General features: G+C 43.2%; 1 protein-coding gene across 4 annotated transcripts in view; it reads left to right on the forward strand.

Annotated features, from left to right (window-relative positions):
• The window catches only part of jbug (filamin-type immunoglobulin domains fbug), an 84,162-nt gene extending 69,931 nt beyond the window's left edge, over positions 1 to 14,231 (forward strand). For all 4 annotated transcript variants that reach the window (XM_028303695.1, XM_028303696.1, XM_028303697.1 and 1 more), the window contains 17 exons: positions 843 to 1,064; positions 1,503 to 1,666; positions 2,368 to 2,518; positions 2,598 to 2,846; positions 3,644 to 3,864; positions 4,672 to 4,879; positions 5,001 to 5,129; positions 5,350 to 5,514; positions 6,657 to 6,814; positions 7,389 to 7,568; positions 7,985 to 8,129; positions 8,409 to 8,624; positions 9,960 to 10,133; positions 10,684 to 10,859; positions 11,451 to 11,612; positions 12,240 to 12,419; positions 13,788 to 14,231. In XM_028303695.1, the coding sequence (XP_028159496.1) occupies positions 843 to 1,064; positions 1,503 to 1,666; positions 2,368 to 2,518; positions 2,598 to 2,846; positions 3,644 to 3,864; positions 4,672 to 4,879; positions 5,001 to 5,129; positions 5,350 to 5,514; positions 6,657 to 6,814; positions 7,389 to 7,568; positions 7,985 to 8,129; positions 8,409 to 8,624; positions 9,960 to 10,133; positions 10,684 to 10,859; positions 11,451 to 11,612; positions 12,240 to 12,419; positions 13,788 to 13,925 (3,038 nt within the window). In that variant the 3' untranslated portion in view covers positions 13,926 to 14,231. The remainder of the gene's footprint in view (positions 1 to 842; positions 1,065 to 1,502; positions 1,667 to 2,367; positions 2,519 to 2,597; positions 2,847 to 3,643; positions 3,865 to 4,671; positions 4,880 to 5,000; positions 5,130 to 5,349; positions 5,515 to 6,656; positions 6,815 to 7,388; positions 7,569 to 7,984; positions 8,130 to 8,408; positions 8,625 to 9,959; positions 10,134 to 10,683; positions 10,860 to 11,450; positions 11,613 to 12,239; positions 12,420 to 13,787) is intronic.
• The last annotated feature ends 387 nt before the right edge of the window (positions 14,232 to 14,618 follow it).

A 14,618-nucleotide genomic window follows, 5' to 3' on the forward strand; every position in this document is an offset into this window, starting at 1 on the left:
AAGTAGACCAAATTAACATACATCATTCCAATTCACAAGCCGATTATCTCATGTTTATATTTGTTGCCCCAATAAACCCATTGAGTGTTATGATTCACACATTTGGTGTTTGCAAATCTAATCATTGTCTTATTGTTTGTTTGCATCAGTTCCGCTGGTTAGTGGTCACCGGCTAATGTATCGTGCTTTACTCGTTCTCCAAGGCTTACCATGGCTTGTGTTGCGTTATACAGCTTGGTGAACAAAGTCATAGTTACGTATCACGTATCTATTATGTTTGCTTTCAATAAATATGTGGGTCGGTTCTTCAGACACATTTCATGTAAGCATCAGCATTATGGATTGTTTTTGAGTTCGATTTTGATAATAACCGATAGGCAGTTTCAGTTGACTGCAAGGTTTATTTTTCATTTGATCAGACTCGGTCACTTGGGCCGTTTTTTCGTGCCACAAAGTAACTTTTTAGTCCTATGAAATGGAAGTTTCTTTGCCATGTTTGTCGAAATTATAAATGTATTGGGCCTTATTCTTAAACGATTAATTAAGTATAAGACACATGAGTCTCAAACCTCATTACCTACTACTCATCTAATCTGACTTGCCTAATCTACCAGGTGTCTCGCGGTTACTCATTGGATTTGCATTATTAATTACCTATGTATTGATAACTATCAGAATCAGTTTGTTGTTTGTTAAAAGCAAACAAATGAGTCTCAAAAATAGTTTCAGGCCTGTGATTTGTTTAAATGTTAAAACTCAACAAAACGACTTTCAAGTACCGTTTCAAATCTAATTTAAACCTTAAATCTTCAATACTACAGTTCTAATTCCCACTCTTACAGCCGGTGAGCCTTCAGTCTACGTGGCCGGCCCAGGAGGCAGCAGCGTTCGCACCCGCGTGAACTCAACCGGAGAAGGTCGATACACCGCCACGTATACTCCTGAAGCGGTCGGCAGACACAGTGTGCAAATAACCTGCGCTGGCAGACACGTTAACGGGTCGCCATTCACGTGCAACGTGTATGACGTGAGACGAGTGAGGGTCACTGGATTGGGACCTGGAGGTAAGTTTAATAGCTTAAGACCAATCATAGACAAGGTAGAGTTAAGTCTACTTGTCTATGATTAGAAAGACTGACAAAAGCTTTCGTTTCGCTTTAGGCTAAAAATTTGATTTCAGTCATCACTTTCTTATCCCGTAATAGTTACAACATAATATCAATGCTAATCAAAGAACACTGTGAGCTGTGTAGTCCTTGATACCCCTAGAACAAACTTGGGTTTTAATTAGCGGTCAAGCTGTAGATGAAGAAGCTGGCTACACCATTGCAGCGGTGGGATATGCGGAAAACAGGAAATAGTCCCGTAATTAGCCTTTGGCACATAATAATGAGCATAAACATTACATAGCGCAAACAGACACGTTTTTCCACCATTTATTGAAATGTATGAAACTTACCTACCTGTCACAAGACTTTAATTAAAACTGTTCATCTTCCTAGAACTCGAAGGCACCCTAGAAGGTTTGAGCCTAGACGACGGCGTGGATGAAGAGCGAGGAGTGGAAGTAGGCAAGCCAGTTACGTTCAGCGTTGACGCGGCTGGAGCCGGCGAGGGTACTTTAGAACTTGTGGTCTCTACGCCGTCTACTACTGTTAAGGCTGAGGTAAGTAAAATGCTGAGTCGATACTGATTAAGGCTTGGTTCAGACGCGCGACACGCGGTTTCTGGGCGGCTCTCATAAGGAGGTACTCAAGCGATGCGTGCGGATAGTTTGATGCAAATGTACGAGAACTGTTATAGCGCGGTTCTGAACCGGGACTTAGGCCTAGTACAGACATGTCGAAATCCGCGCCGTTACGGAGAGTTCTCGTACAGTTTGCATCGAACTGAAACCGTACGGTTGCTGCCTCAGTACCTTGCCAATGAGAACCGCCCACAAACCGCGTGTCTGAACAAGGTCTTATATCTACTGGAACAATGGCAGTTCTGATAAAAGTACTAACTCACATTTTATCGAATTTGGTCATAATAGAAAAGAAATGATTTTCTGAAGACACGTGACTTTCAAAACTCATTAATCCTTATCTTTTAAGATTTAACTGTTAAAATGTAATCTGACTTGCCTAATATAGCAGGTGTCTTGCGGTTAATCATTGATATTGCATTTTTAATTACCTACCTATGTATTGATGACTATCAAAATAAGCTCTTTGTTAAAAACAATAAAATACGCGTTGCTATGTTGTGCTGATACTTTACAAGATGTTGATAAGAACCGTGTCTTTTAAATTATCCAATATCAATCCCTCATATTGTTAAACTCTGCACACAATATTTTATGTAACATTTTAACTTGTCTTACAGGTGGTAGCCGTAGCCCGTGGCCTGTATGACGTCACATTCGTGCCGGTATCCCGGGAACCCCACAGGGTATCAGTTACGTTCAACGAACAAGCCGTGCCCGGCAGTCCGTTCGTATGCCGAGTCAGCGAGCCACATACTTATGTACAAATTGGTATGTAGTCTTCAGTTCTGTACTGAAATGGGCTTCAATACTTGCTATAACAAATTAATAATGTCATATTTTTTTCCAGGAGGCATAGCAACAGTAGAAATAGACGAAAATCTCTCAGATATAGAAGTGATATCGCCAACTGGCACTCGGGTATCCGAAGCCAACCTTGAAGACTCTGGTCTGCTAACCTTCCCAGCGAGTAGAGTCGGCCGTTATGTCGTGAGGAGCTCACGAGGACCGGTGGCTGAGGTGGAAGCTTTGGATGCCACCGCTGTGAAGGTGCTATCGATAGGCGACGCGGTAGCGCATAGACCTGCCATAATTACTGGTAAGTTATAGGATATTTAATAGGTCGAAATACTTGAGATGTGTGTGAACAAGACTTTGTCTTATTTTGAACAATGCCACAGAACCTCCACAACCACACATTACACCGATGTGTTTGACCGTAATTTCTAGCTGTTTGGTAACTTGTTAGGCACATCATAGTTGAATAGAAAAGAGGCATTCCAATATACATAATTATATTACCGTGTACACTATGGAAAACAATACTATAATGACATAATGAATGTTATTAAACAAAATAACGACATTGACGAAAGCGCGAGTCGACATTCAATTTTTGTTTTAAACTTCATGCTCATATTCGTCATTATCCTAAGCCTAGGCGCAGACCACCGACTTTTAGTTCTCAGATAGTTGGGTCGGGCTGTTAATCAGTACCTATGGACATGTATGAAAGTGCGCACATAACACCGATTTGATATCGACCGATTCTTCATGCAAATTAGAATCGGGCCCAACTATGGGCCTAAACTAATTACAGAACCTCCACGATTTCAGTTCACAGGAGATTTGACCATAATTTCTAGCTGTTTTGTAACTTGTTAGGTACATCATAGCTTAATAAAAAAGAGGCGTTCAATTACATAATGCCATTACCGTGTAAATTACGGAAAACAATCTATAATTAAATAAATATAATGACATAATGAATGTTATTAAACAAAAAGACAACGTTGCAATGACGAAAGCGTGAGTCGTATGTATACAAAATACAAATTACGTTCTCGTTTAAGACTTCATGCTCTTAATCTTTATAATCCTAAATCTCATCCGTAGTAAGCACCAGCGGCGCCGGCGCAGGTCGGCTCTCAGGGCGCGTCACGTGCGGCGGAGTCGCTGTGCCCCACTCTGTGAGACGCCGCGGAGGCGCCAGGCAGGAGCTAGTGTGGCACCCAGCTAGGGCGGCGCCCCACCGTCTGACATTATTATGGAGTGGCACGCAGATAGCTAGGGAGCCGATGCTGTTGGATGTGCAGCCACCACAACACGGTCAAGAGGTAAATATTCTAGGATCGTTCGTTCGTTTCAGCCAAATGACGTCCACTGCTGGACAAAGGCCTCCCCCAAGGTTTTCCACAATGAACGGTCCTGCGCTGCCCGCATCCAGGCTCTTCCCGCGACCTTTACCAGATCGTCGGTCCACCTAGTAGGAGGCCTGCCCACGCTACGTTTTCCAGCCCGTGGTCGCCACTCGATAACTTTCCTGCCCCAACGGCCATCGTCTCTACGAGCTATGTGCCCCGCCCACTGCCACTTGATTTTAGCAATTCTGCGAGCTATGTCTATTCTAGGATGCCTTTCATGAATTTTAGAGTAGAATCCAGCCTGGGCGGTGCTCCATCGCCTAAACCTGCTATAGAGGGTCACTCCCATCGTCAAGGAGCTATTATTGCTGGATTTACCGCCGCTGCAACATACCCAAAAGGCATGTAAACGTCACGTAGGACTTTAATGCCATGTTTGCACTATCAATCCCTAATTTTTAAGTGACCCCTATGTTAACATGTAACCGGCATGTTCTTTTCATAGAGGTCACTTAAAAATTAGGGATTGATGGTGAAAACGGGCATAAGTAAAATTATAAGGTGGTGCGATGGTTACACACGCATAAGCACGTGCCTCGTCGATAAATCTATTATGGAACAGATCACAGATATCCAGGGATACCAAAACAAATCAAGTGTGAAAAGGCCGATACCTTGCAGTGGATAATTGAATCTATAGTAAAGGTTTATCGACTAGATTTCCTATGAAGCTGTGTGTTTAACATTTGTTAAGAACTGGTTTTCTTTATCGTCCACCAGGTCACAGCATCAGGCCTGGGCCTGTACCAAGCTCAAGCGGGCAGAGTAGCGTCCTTCAGTATAGACACGCTAGGGCGACCAGCCAGAGAGTTTGACGTGGTCGTCTCTGGACCAGGATCAAGGGCACTCCCAGTAAGGTGCTACCAGACCAAGTCAGGGCTACTGCAAGCAGAGTTCACTATCACTGAAGTTGGACAGAGTACCATAGGTAAGACTAAGAAGTTTTTTTATTCTTCTTACAACCTAAGGGCGTCTACTGCTAGACAAAAGCTTTCACTGATTCCACATTTTTTTATCTAAAAATGTTTTATTTTTTTTTTTCTTTGCAGAGGTATTGCATCTATCAAAACCTGTATCTGGCAGCCCTTACACGTGCGAGTCGTTCGATCCTAACAGAGTGATAATATCAGGACTACCCACTGGGAATATTATTGCACAAACACCTATCAACTTTACAGGTAAATGTTACCAAATCATTATTATTTTGTTCTTGACAAAGATTTATAAATGGATGTTACTAAATACCAAGCTCATTCCGCCTTTTACTTGAATAAAGAGTACTTTGTAAAGGAACTTGAAACTAGACGTTAGTCTTTGTAAAATACATTGGCTACCTTATGTAAATATTTTATGGTATAAAATTCCACAGCACGTGTTCACTTTGCAATTGTTTTTCAGTGGACACAAAAGACGCAGGTGTGGGTGAGCTCGAAGTGGTTTGCGAAGCGATGGGCGACCGCCGCGTGCGTCTCCCAGTCGACATTCGGGAGGATGGCCACACGTACAAAGTGCGCTTACGGCCGTCGATACCCGCTCATTATAGGATCTACATCACTTATGGAGGTAAGTGTTAATCAATACACAAGGTACTTTTACCACGTAATAATCATCGCTTTTAGTTTTTTTTTCAAATCAAATCAAATCAAATTCGTTTATTTGTGGAACATAGGTAAATAACATATTACAGGTGTTAAAAATGAGGTCGGTATCACTATGTTTGGCCCAAGGTCGGCGTACAAATTTACATAACATCATTGAGTCGTATTAGGTTAGTAGAAATTAAATAAAATAAAAAGTAAGTTAGTAATGTCCAATCAGTAACAATTTCATAAACATTTAAACAAAAAAAAAAAGGTCAAGAATCTTACAATTTGTCAGTTAAAAACTCTGTCAATGTATAGTAGGCTTTGCTTAATAATAAGGATAGCAGCTGCTTGCGAAATATCTGAATATTTGTGTCTTTTAGTGTCTGTGGTAATTTATTGTAAATTTTTGGAGCCATACTAAAGAAGCTTTTTTGTTTTAAAGCAGTTTTTGAGACAGGTGCACTTAAAATGTGACCATGACGTCTACTCTTTTTCAATTGCCCAAAGGATATTGTGGGAAACAAGTGTGGATTTCTCTTAACAAACATTGCAGTTTCAAAAATGTAGAGGGATGGTACTGTCAATATTTTTAGTTCTTTAAAATGTGGTAGGCAGGTTAAAATGTGGTAGTTTTAATTAAACGCGTAAACATTTTTGGTGGCAGGCCGCGGCCGCCACCAACTGGCCATTGTGGAAATCATTGGGGGAGACCTATGTTCAGCAGTGGACGTCCTATATCTGAAATGATGATGATGATGACATTTTTTTACCACCTACAACGCTTCGAAATTTACGCTAGAATGAACGCGTAGACTAGAGTAGTGTTCTAGTCTTGGTTTATTATAACGTAAAATCTAGATAAAACGCATAAAACAAGAGCTTTTAAGATAGCTGGCCAATATGCCATGATGTGTTAAATTGCGTCCACACTGGGCGCATGGGCTCGCACGTATCGCTTGTCATCTTACTCACTCGGTAAGTGTAAGTATAATGCCGACGCTCATAATTTATCGGCAAGCGTTTTACGCGCTGAATTCACTCTCCGGTGATGTGATGTCATTTCAAGTCAAGTCGCGATTCAGGGTGTATCTTTCTTATCAATCCCCTTTTCCAATACAGGAGCATCAGTAGCGGGTAGTCCAATATCGCTGGGCGTGCTAAGCGGCCGTAGTCCTACCGCCGCTCGCTGCGCCGGCACCGGGCTTGTACACGCACACGTCGGCAAAGAAGCCGCTTTCACCATCCACTGTGTGGAGGACTCGGCGCCAACGGTTCAGGTAAGGATATAGCTAGCTGTGAGCAGAAGCAGCAGTAGTTGGTAGTGTGTCGCTGGGTGTGATGAGCAGCCGCAGCCACCTGGCTGCATGCCATTAACGTGAAATGAAGCAACAGAAAGGAGCGAAGGATGTGAAGCAGAGTTGCGATTTGTATTGATCCATCCTGCATTCATTGATGCTAAGTGATGCAGTGTAAAGGAGCGAGGAAGTACTGCAGAGCGGAGTTTACAAACTCTGTTGTAACATTAAAATCGCGTTTTGATAATATCATAAAAAGTCTTTGGCTTCACTCATAAAGTTGATGTGAAACCCAAGAATTGATTCAAGTCTGTCATTAGTCAAATGCCAATATTATAGAGCCATCATATCATAATTTTATCAATGGAACTGCTCTAAAAATGCAAAAGAAAGATGTTATCATAAGATCAAGATTAACCTTACATTACGTTCTACCAGTTCAGCATGATGTACAGCTACTACCAATATTGCACCGGATAATCCATCACCAATTCCTATTCCTTCACAATCACGCACCACTTTAACTAATGTCTTCTCTTTCCCTCCCACCTAACAGGTCGAAAGACTGACAGAGAACAAAGAAGACAGCACGGACTCAGGTCTACTAGAGTGCAGAGTGGTGGCCGGAGCGCCACGGGAATGGCTCTGCGCCTACATTCCTTTGGTAGTGGGCTTGTATGAAGTTAGGATATTCACTTCTTCCGGACCGTTGCCTGGGAGCCCTTTCTCTGTCAAAGTAAGATATCTTGCATGTATCTTTATTCTCTTACTTATTTTTATGACTATAGGTAAACAGTTTTATGGCAGTTGCGTCTAATGTAAATGAAGTCTACGGTTAAATTATGTACAGCTCAGGTTAAAGATCTCTCACAAATGAACGCATGAATCACATGAAGTAATGGAGTCCAACTTTTGTACATTAAAATCATGTCACTCATAATAAAAAATCTAATATTCCATTTTCTGGGAGCTATACACTTCAATGCCTTGTGTATAATAATTTATACAATACCTGCAGATAACAGTGCAGCGCATGCTCACGAATCACGTGATCAGCCTGATAATTTGTTACCCCATTCTGTCAGTAGACGAAATATTAAATTTACATCAAAATCAAAATTTCAATTCAAACTGTGTGGTTTGATTTAACAGGTAATAGACACATCAGCTATAGTGCCAGTGGGTGGATGGGGCGCCGACAACTCAGGAAGAGTCAGAGCGCCTTCAAAGCTAGTACTCGATACGAGTAACGCAGGCCCAGGAACTCTAGAATGTTTATTGGCTGGCAGGCATCAACGTAAGTCAAATAAAACTTGTGAAGTAGAGTGACGAAACTTTTTATGCATTAAGTCTGAAGCAAATCTTCTATATCTAAAAGCGAAAGGTCACTGACTGAGTCACGCACGATATCTCAAAAACTACAAGTGCTAGGAATCTCAAATTTTGCATGGGGATTCCTTTTAATACGTAGGTGCTAATGGGGTAAAACGGGGTCCACGCGTACGAAGTCGCGGGCGGCCGCTAGTTGTACATAAACATAGTTGTAAGCCATCTAAGATTTTATTCCATTTTGCAGGCGTAGAAACAGTCTCAGGTCGTGCCGTAGTAACCCTAGCGGCAGCTGAAGGTGTGAGCGGTGAACAGGAGTTAGAACTGACTTACAATGGAGCGTTAGTGGCCGGAGCGCCTAGAAGGGCTTTAGTGGCGTCGGGCAATACTGCAGATAGGGTGACCTTGGCTGGAAGAGGATTGGCTCACGCTGCGCCGCATACGCCAGCCGTGTTTACTGTCGGTAAGTGAATAATCTTTACAATTTAAATAGCTTAGAAACGGTATCAGGCCATGCGGTAGTGACGTTAGCTGCAGCCGAAGGTGTGAGCGGCGAACAGGAGTTAGAACTGACTTACAACGGGGCGTTAGTGGCCGGAGCGCCTAGGAGAGCTTTAGTGGCGTCAGGCAATACTGCAGATAGGGTGACCTTGGCTGGAAGGGGGCTGGCACACGCTGCAACGCATACGCCGGCCGTGTTCACTGTCGGTGAGTGGATATTATTTACAATTTAAATAGCGTAGAAACAGTGTCAGGCCATGCGGTAGTGACGTTAGCTGCAGCCGAAGGTGTGAGCGGTGAACAGGAGTTAGAACTGACTTACAACGGGGCGTTGGTAGCCGGAGCGCCTAGAAGGGCTTTAGTAGCGTCGGGCAATACTGCAGATGGGGTGACCTTGGCTGGAAGAGAATTGGCTCACGCTGCGCCGCATACGCCGGCCGTGTTCACTGTCGGTAAGGATTTTGTTCACGGCATATGTAGCGTAGAAATGATATCAGGGTTGAGTTTGGGTTTAAGTTCTAGTGGTCGAATGCAACCACTGTTTCCTAAGTAACAATAATAACAATAGGGGATCGAGGCAGTCGCTATTTGGTTTTGTGAAGCGTTAAACGCACTGAACCTACTTCTTAGTCCCTATCGTGGTCGCTAGCTGGCTGAGTTACTTCTGCACCCGCTGCTGTATTCAGGCCACTTTGACCATTTGATTGAGAAGTTTTCTATTGTCTCTGGAATCAATGCGCGCAGTTAGGCAAATTCTTTCAATTTCTTAATACTAATGTGTTCAGGCACACATGCTTTCAATGAGCACGGTACGATTGCGCGGGACCTATTTAAATCTGCCGCCAACTCCGTCCCGCCAAAACTTACACGGCGAGCGCGCGCGACTACCAGCAGCGCCGCGCTCCACGACGGCAAACGAACGAAAACTATGCAACGCGCTCTCTCGCGTTTGGGCCGGCTTCGCGAGTGCCTCGCTTATTGTGTGCTCCAACGGAAATGTGAAATTTGGTGACTTTTTGGAAATGTTTTGTGTGTGAGGCCTCCACCGTACTTTGCTTGAAGTTAGTGACTCAAGTGAACCACCGAAGACACCGGGCGAAGCCCTAACTACCGGCCGGCGGAGTCCTACAGAGTACCTACCAGCAGCGCGGCGGCAGACAAGGTACCTGTTCGATTGTTTCTGTGTTTTGTTGATTGTCTTGTGCCTGGACGACACTGGGGAACTCATATTCGGATAAGCTATCGAAGTAGTTAACATAATGACTGATGATTATAATCCGATTCTCTTTCCACCCAGATGGCAGTGCAGCCGGGCCGGGTGCTCCAGAAGCGATGCTGACATCTCCCGACGGAGATAAGATCCCGGTGGCGCTGGCCGCCGCCGGGCCTGGTCTGTGGCGAGCTACCTATACTCCAAGAAGAGCGGGAGATCACCAGCTCAGGGTCATGTGGGCGGGACGGCTCGTTAAGGGTAAGTTACTTTAAAGGTATAGAATTGTATTAGTACAATCCGGTCTAGTTAACGTGACTTCACAACGACGCTCTGTTACGGACGGAGCGAACGCGGGGAGGTGTGCGGTTAAACGGAAAGGAGAGTCGCATTTCAGTGAAGTGCGCAGTTAGCTCGATGGTTCTATAACTTTATTTCTCAAACAAATATTGAATTTTAATAACTTATAGGTACATCAATAATAATCAAAATTGTACAATCGTTATTAAAACCCCGCCTTAGGCAGTTAGATTTTTTCAAGTTGTTTATTTATTAACATCAAATTCAAAATTGAAAATTGTGATATATTGACTTGCATTACCACCACATGCGCAGTTGGGTAACATTTGAGTCATAACTTATGAGTGCACACGGCTTATGTTATGAGTCATAATAAGCCAGTGTGTGCGAACCAGTCTGCGGTCATATACATTGCGCATCTGTAAACCACGCCCATTGCCTGTCACGTGACTTTTTTTGCACCAACTTGTATATCACCATATTTTAAGATCCTACTTTTTGTCTCCACCAGGCTGCCCATTGACAGTGAATGTAAACGCCGGCTCCGAGAGTGGTGACGCGTCGCGAGTCGTTTGCTCGGGCGCTGGACTAGTGGGCGGCGTCGTGGGAATGGAGATACGATCGTGGATCGACACCAGGCGCGCCGGGCCCGGCGAGCTTACGGCGCACTGCACGGGGCCCAACAAGGTAGGCTGTGTGACGAGCATATAAGACTCCAGGAATATCTGGACTTTCTGGCCAAAGATTGTCATAGAATAGATCATTTTGCGCCGTAACGTAGGCCCCGTTTCCACAAAGGCGGAGCGGAGAAGTGTCGGGCTGTCAAATTTTTCTATAGCGGGGAGCGAAGCTGTGCGGAGTGATGATGGGTAGTGGAAATGATAAAATCTGAGGAAAAATTGTGTAAAGTAATCGTTATCATTTGACAGTCCATAACGTACGATTATTCTGTCAACCGTTTAACCGGTTTGTTTAACCGACTTTATCGTACGTTATGAACTGTCAAATGATTACGATTGCTTTTCACAATTCCACCTTTTATTGGTTATTCAAAACACTTTTCCGCTCTGCTCTGCCTTGGTGGAAACCGGGCCTTTTATCACAAACTTGAACGTCAGACATCGATTCAAGTCGGTTGCTGATGACAAAGCAGAGTTCATAATGCGGCTCTGTTTGCCATCAAAACTATGTTTCAACAAATTGTTTTTACGACTCCTATTCGGTCTTATCCAGTTGAAGTTTTGTATTGCACCATACTGAAAAAACACTCCTTTCCAGGTGGCGTACTGCGAACTATACGAGCACGGAGACGGCACGTTCACGTTAAATGTCAAACCAGCTGAGGCGGGGCGACACGTGCTGAGCATACAGTTTGCGGGCGACCACGTGCCCGGCTCACCCTTCGTGCTCAAGGTGGCTGGAGCGCCCGACCCTTCTAAGGTAAGCTAAATGGAACAGGGATGGTTCTTTTTATAGTGGTTGATTAGACGATATAGGAAAATTAATGGGAGATTTTATTAACTGAACTAACGTTTATAAATCTATTACACGGTAAACGGTAATATTTGTGTTAAAGAACTATTTACAATGCCTTTTTTTTGACGTCGAGAAATATTTTTTGATCAAACCCACTAGTCGATGGAGACGGCCAGAGGGTTATATAGGTCTCTCGCCGCCAAAAGGGCGGGGACTAATCATTAATACCCGAGGGTTTCCACCGAGGCCCAATAAAACGGAAGGAGCCGCGTGTTAGCACTAACTTTGACATATGAGACCGCGGCTCCGTCTCAGGCTGTTGATCTCAGGCTCAGAGTTGATCTCGAGCGAGCCTATCTGGCTTCGAGGGGTCCACAATTCCTGGATTGAAAAACCCAACCCGACCGAATTATTGATTGAAAAATCTCTCAGACCCGTAACAAAGACACTCAAACCTCACATATCCAAATCTTGCTTCAAAATGAACCTTATTGACAAGGCACGTTTCAGTTGTGGCTCTTTTCTGCCTCCATCCCCTACATCCTACTGCCTTTACCCAAGAGCTGTTATAAAAATGAGCCTTAATAACAGGTCCGCGTATACGGTCCGGGCGTGGAACCGGGCGTGCTAGCAACGTTCCAGTCGCGTTTCTTCTGCGACACGCGCGGCGCCGGCGCCGGCCAGCTGACGGTGCGCGTGCGCGGCCCTAAGGGCGCCTTCCGCGTCGAGATGCAACGCGAAAACCAGAAGGACCGCACTATACTGTGCAAGGTATGTAACTAGTCTCAATAAGCCTTACTAAGGCCCAGAACAGACGGTGAAACGAAACTGCAACTGCTAGTTACTTTTGAGTTGCATCTAAGTTTCTGCCATAGCTTCCGTTGAGAGACCACAAATGACGCGACCAGTTTGAAACTTTCAGTTTCAGTTTCATTCATAAGAATCATCAGAAAGTTGCAGTTTCGTTGCAGTTGCGTTTCACCGTCTGTTCTGTGCCTAACAGGTCAGCATATACGGGTCAAGCGTACTAGCCACGTTCCAATCGCTGTTCTTTTGCGATACCCGTAGCGTGGGCGCCGGCCAGCTGACCATGCGCCTTCCGTGTCGAGATGCAGCGTTAGAACCAGAAGGATCGCGTACCAAATATCAAGGATCCTTATTAACAAGGCCGGGACAAATTTGACCTTCAATGGTTGGTTTTAATTGGCGGTCAAGCTGTAGATCCTGGCTACAAGTTGCAGCGGTGGAAACGATGGGTGGGAATAGTCTCGTAGTAGAACCAGGCTGCTAGCAACGTTCCAGTCGCGTTTCTTCTGCAATATAGTGTGGTGTTTCAAACCATGCTTTATATTCCAAATACCTAACTTATCATTTATTTTGACGGTCAAACTTAAAACTTCTTCATGAACAATATGCATATTTTAATCTCAAGTACTGAGGATTATTGATTAGATTAACTATGATAAGATACCTTTGCCACTATACTGATTGGAAAATAATCAAAGATTAAATAGTTTATCTCCTTCATAAAAAACAAGTGTGTTTTATATTTATCTTATCATAGAATGTGGTGGCAATCGTCTCACGGTCTTTAAATCCTTCAATTTCAATAACTTGATAAGGCTAAGGTACCTTTTAATTCAAATTAATATAAAGTACTCTTGCCTCCGCGGTTAACAGATTTGACTGAGCTAGAATCTTGGGCAGGTTACACATAATATTAATCAATTTATGTATTTCATCCCTGTTTCATAAGACTAAAATAAATCTGATACTCTAACAAGAATAAGATTTCGTGATTCGAAGGGCACGTTACGTCATTCGACGGTTCGGTTTCATTTAGTCAAAAGAGATTTATATCAGCATCTAATTAAAATAAGAAGTCTACTCAAGTTAAACAGCCCTTAGAGTAGGCGCACACCGTTGATTTTTCGTCGGCCGATAGTTTAGTCGGGCAGTTGATTAGTATGGGCATGTATGGGAGTGCGCACACTACGCCGATTCGATTTGGCCGATTCTTCATACAATTTAAAATCGGGCACAACTATCGGCCAACTAAAAATCAACGGTGTGCGCCTACTCTTAATTTATAATTCTTTTAAAGAAACAAATGTCTTAATTATTAATATTCCCATACAGTTTTCGCCCACCGAGCCAGGAGATTACCGCGTAGAGGTCCGATGGGCCGGCCGCCACGTGCCCGGGTCTCCGTTCCCGGTCATGATATTCGACACCCAGGAGGAGCTCCGCCGGTACATACAGGCCACCGCCGCTTGACACTAACATACGACCCTGCCATCTAGGTACTACATAACTCAATTTATAAGGCCTAGTTTACACTGAGATGCAAGCAATTTAAATATCTAAAACTGAAATAAATCAATACAATCTTGGTGGACATTACACTATGGCACCAAAAATATAAAACTTCGTGCCTCTGTGTGAACTGCGCCTTTTTGCTTGCAAGTCTGTAGCTTATTACGCGATCGGACAGTTTTCGTTAAAATAACTGTGCAGCATGTTCAAACGAATTTTATGACTATTTTAACTACACGTAATTTATAATCATGACATACTTTCGTTGCATAAATAAACTCCCACGTCCACCTGAACGAAAAAAGTTATTAAATAATCTCTTACAAACTTGATATTTTATAGTATAGACCACCCATTTTGCCAATTTGTACTTACTGTAGATTAAAGTAAACCATTTCCTAGTAACACAACTTATTCCACGCTTTAAAGTATAAAGTAGAAATTTGTGGATAAGAAAAAATAGCAATACAACAAAAAATTAAAATCAATAGTAAAAATAGTTATGTTGACAATGTTCAAATGAGTATACGGCAATGAACAAATACATTAAAATTTCTAAGCCTATACAAATATTGTAAGTAGCTTAAATAAAACTCGGCATCTCTTGACAATCCGTCCATTTATTATAAGGTAAAGATTCAAAAATCTTTAATC

Source organism: Ostrinia furnacalis, unplaced genomic scaffold (assembly GCF_004193835.3).
Source record: "Ostrinia furnacalis isolate ACB-3 unplaced genomic scaffold, ASM419383v2 OfSCF1268, whole genome shotgun sequence".
Taxonomy (NCBI): domain Eukaryota; kingdom Metazoa; phylum Arthropoda; class Insecta; order Lepidoptera; family Crambidae; genus Ostrinia; species Ostrinia furnacalis.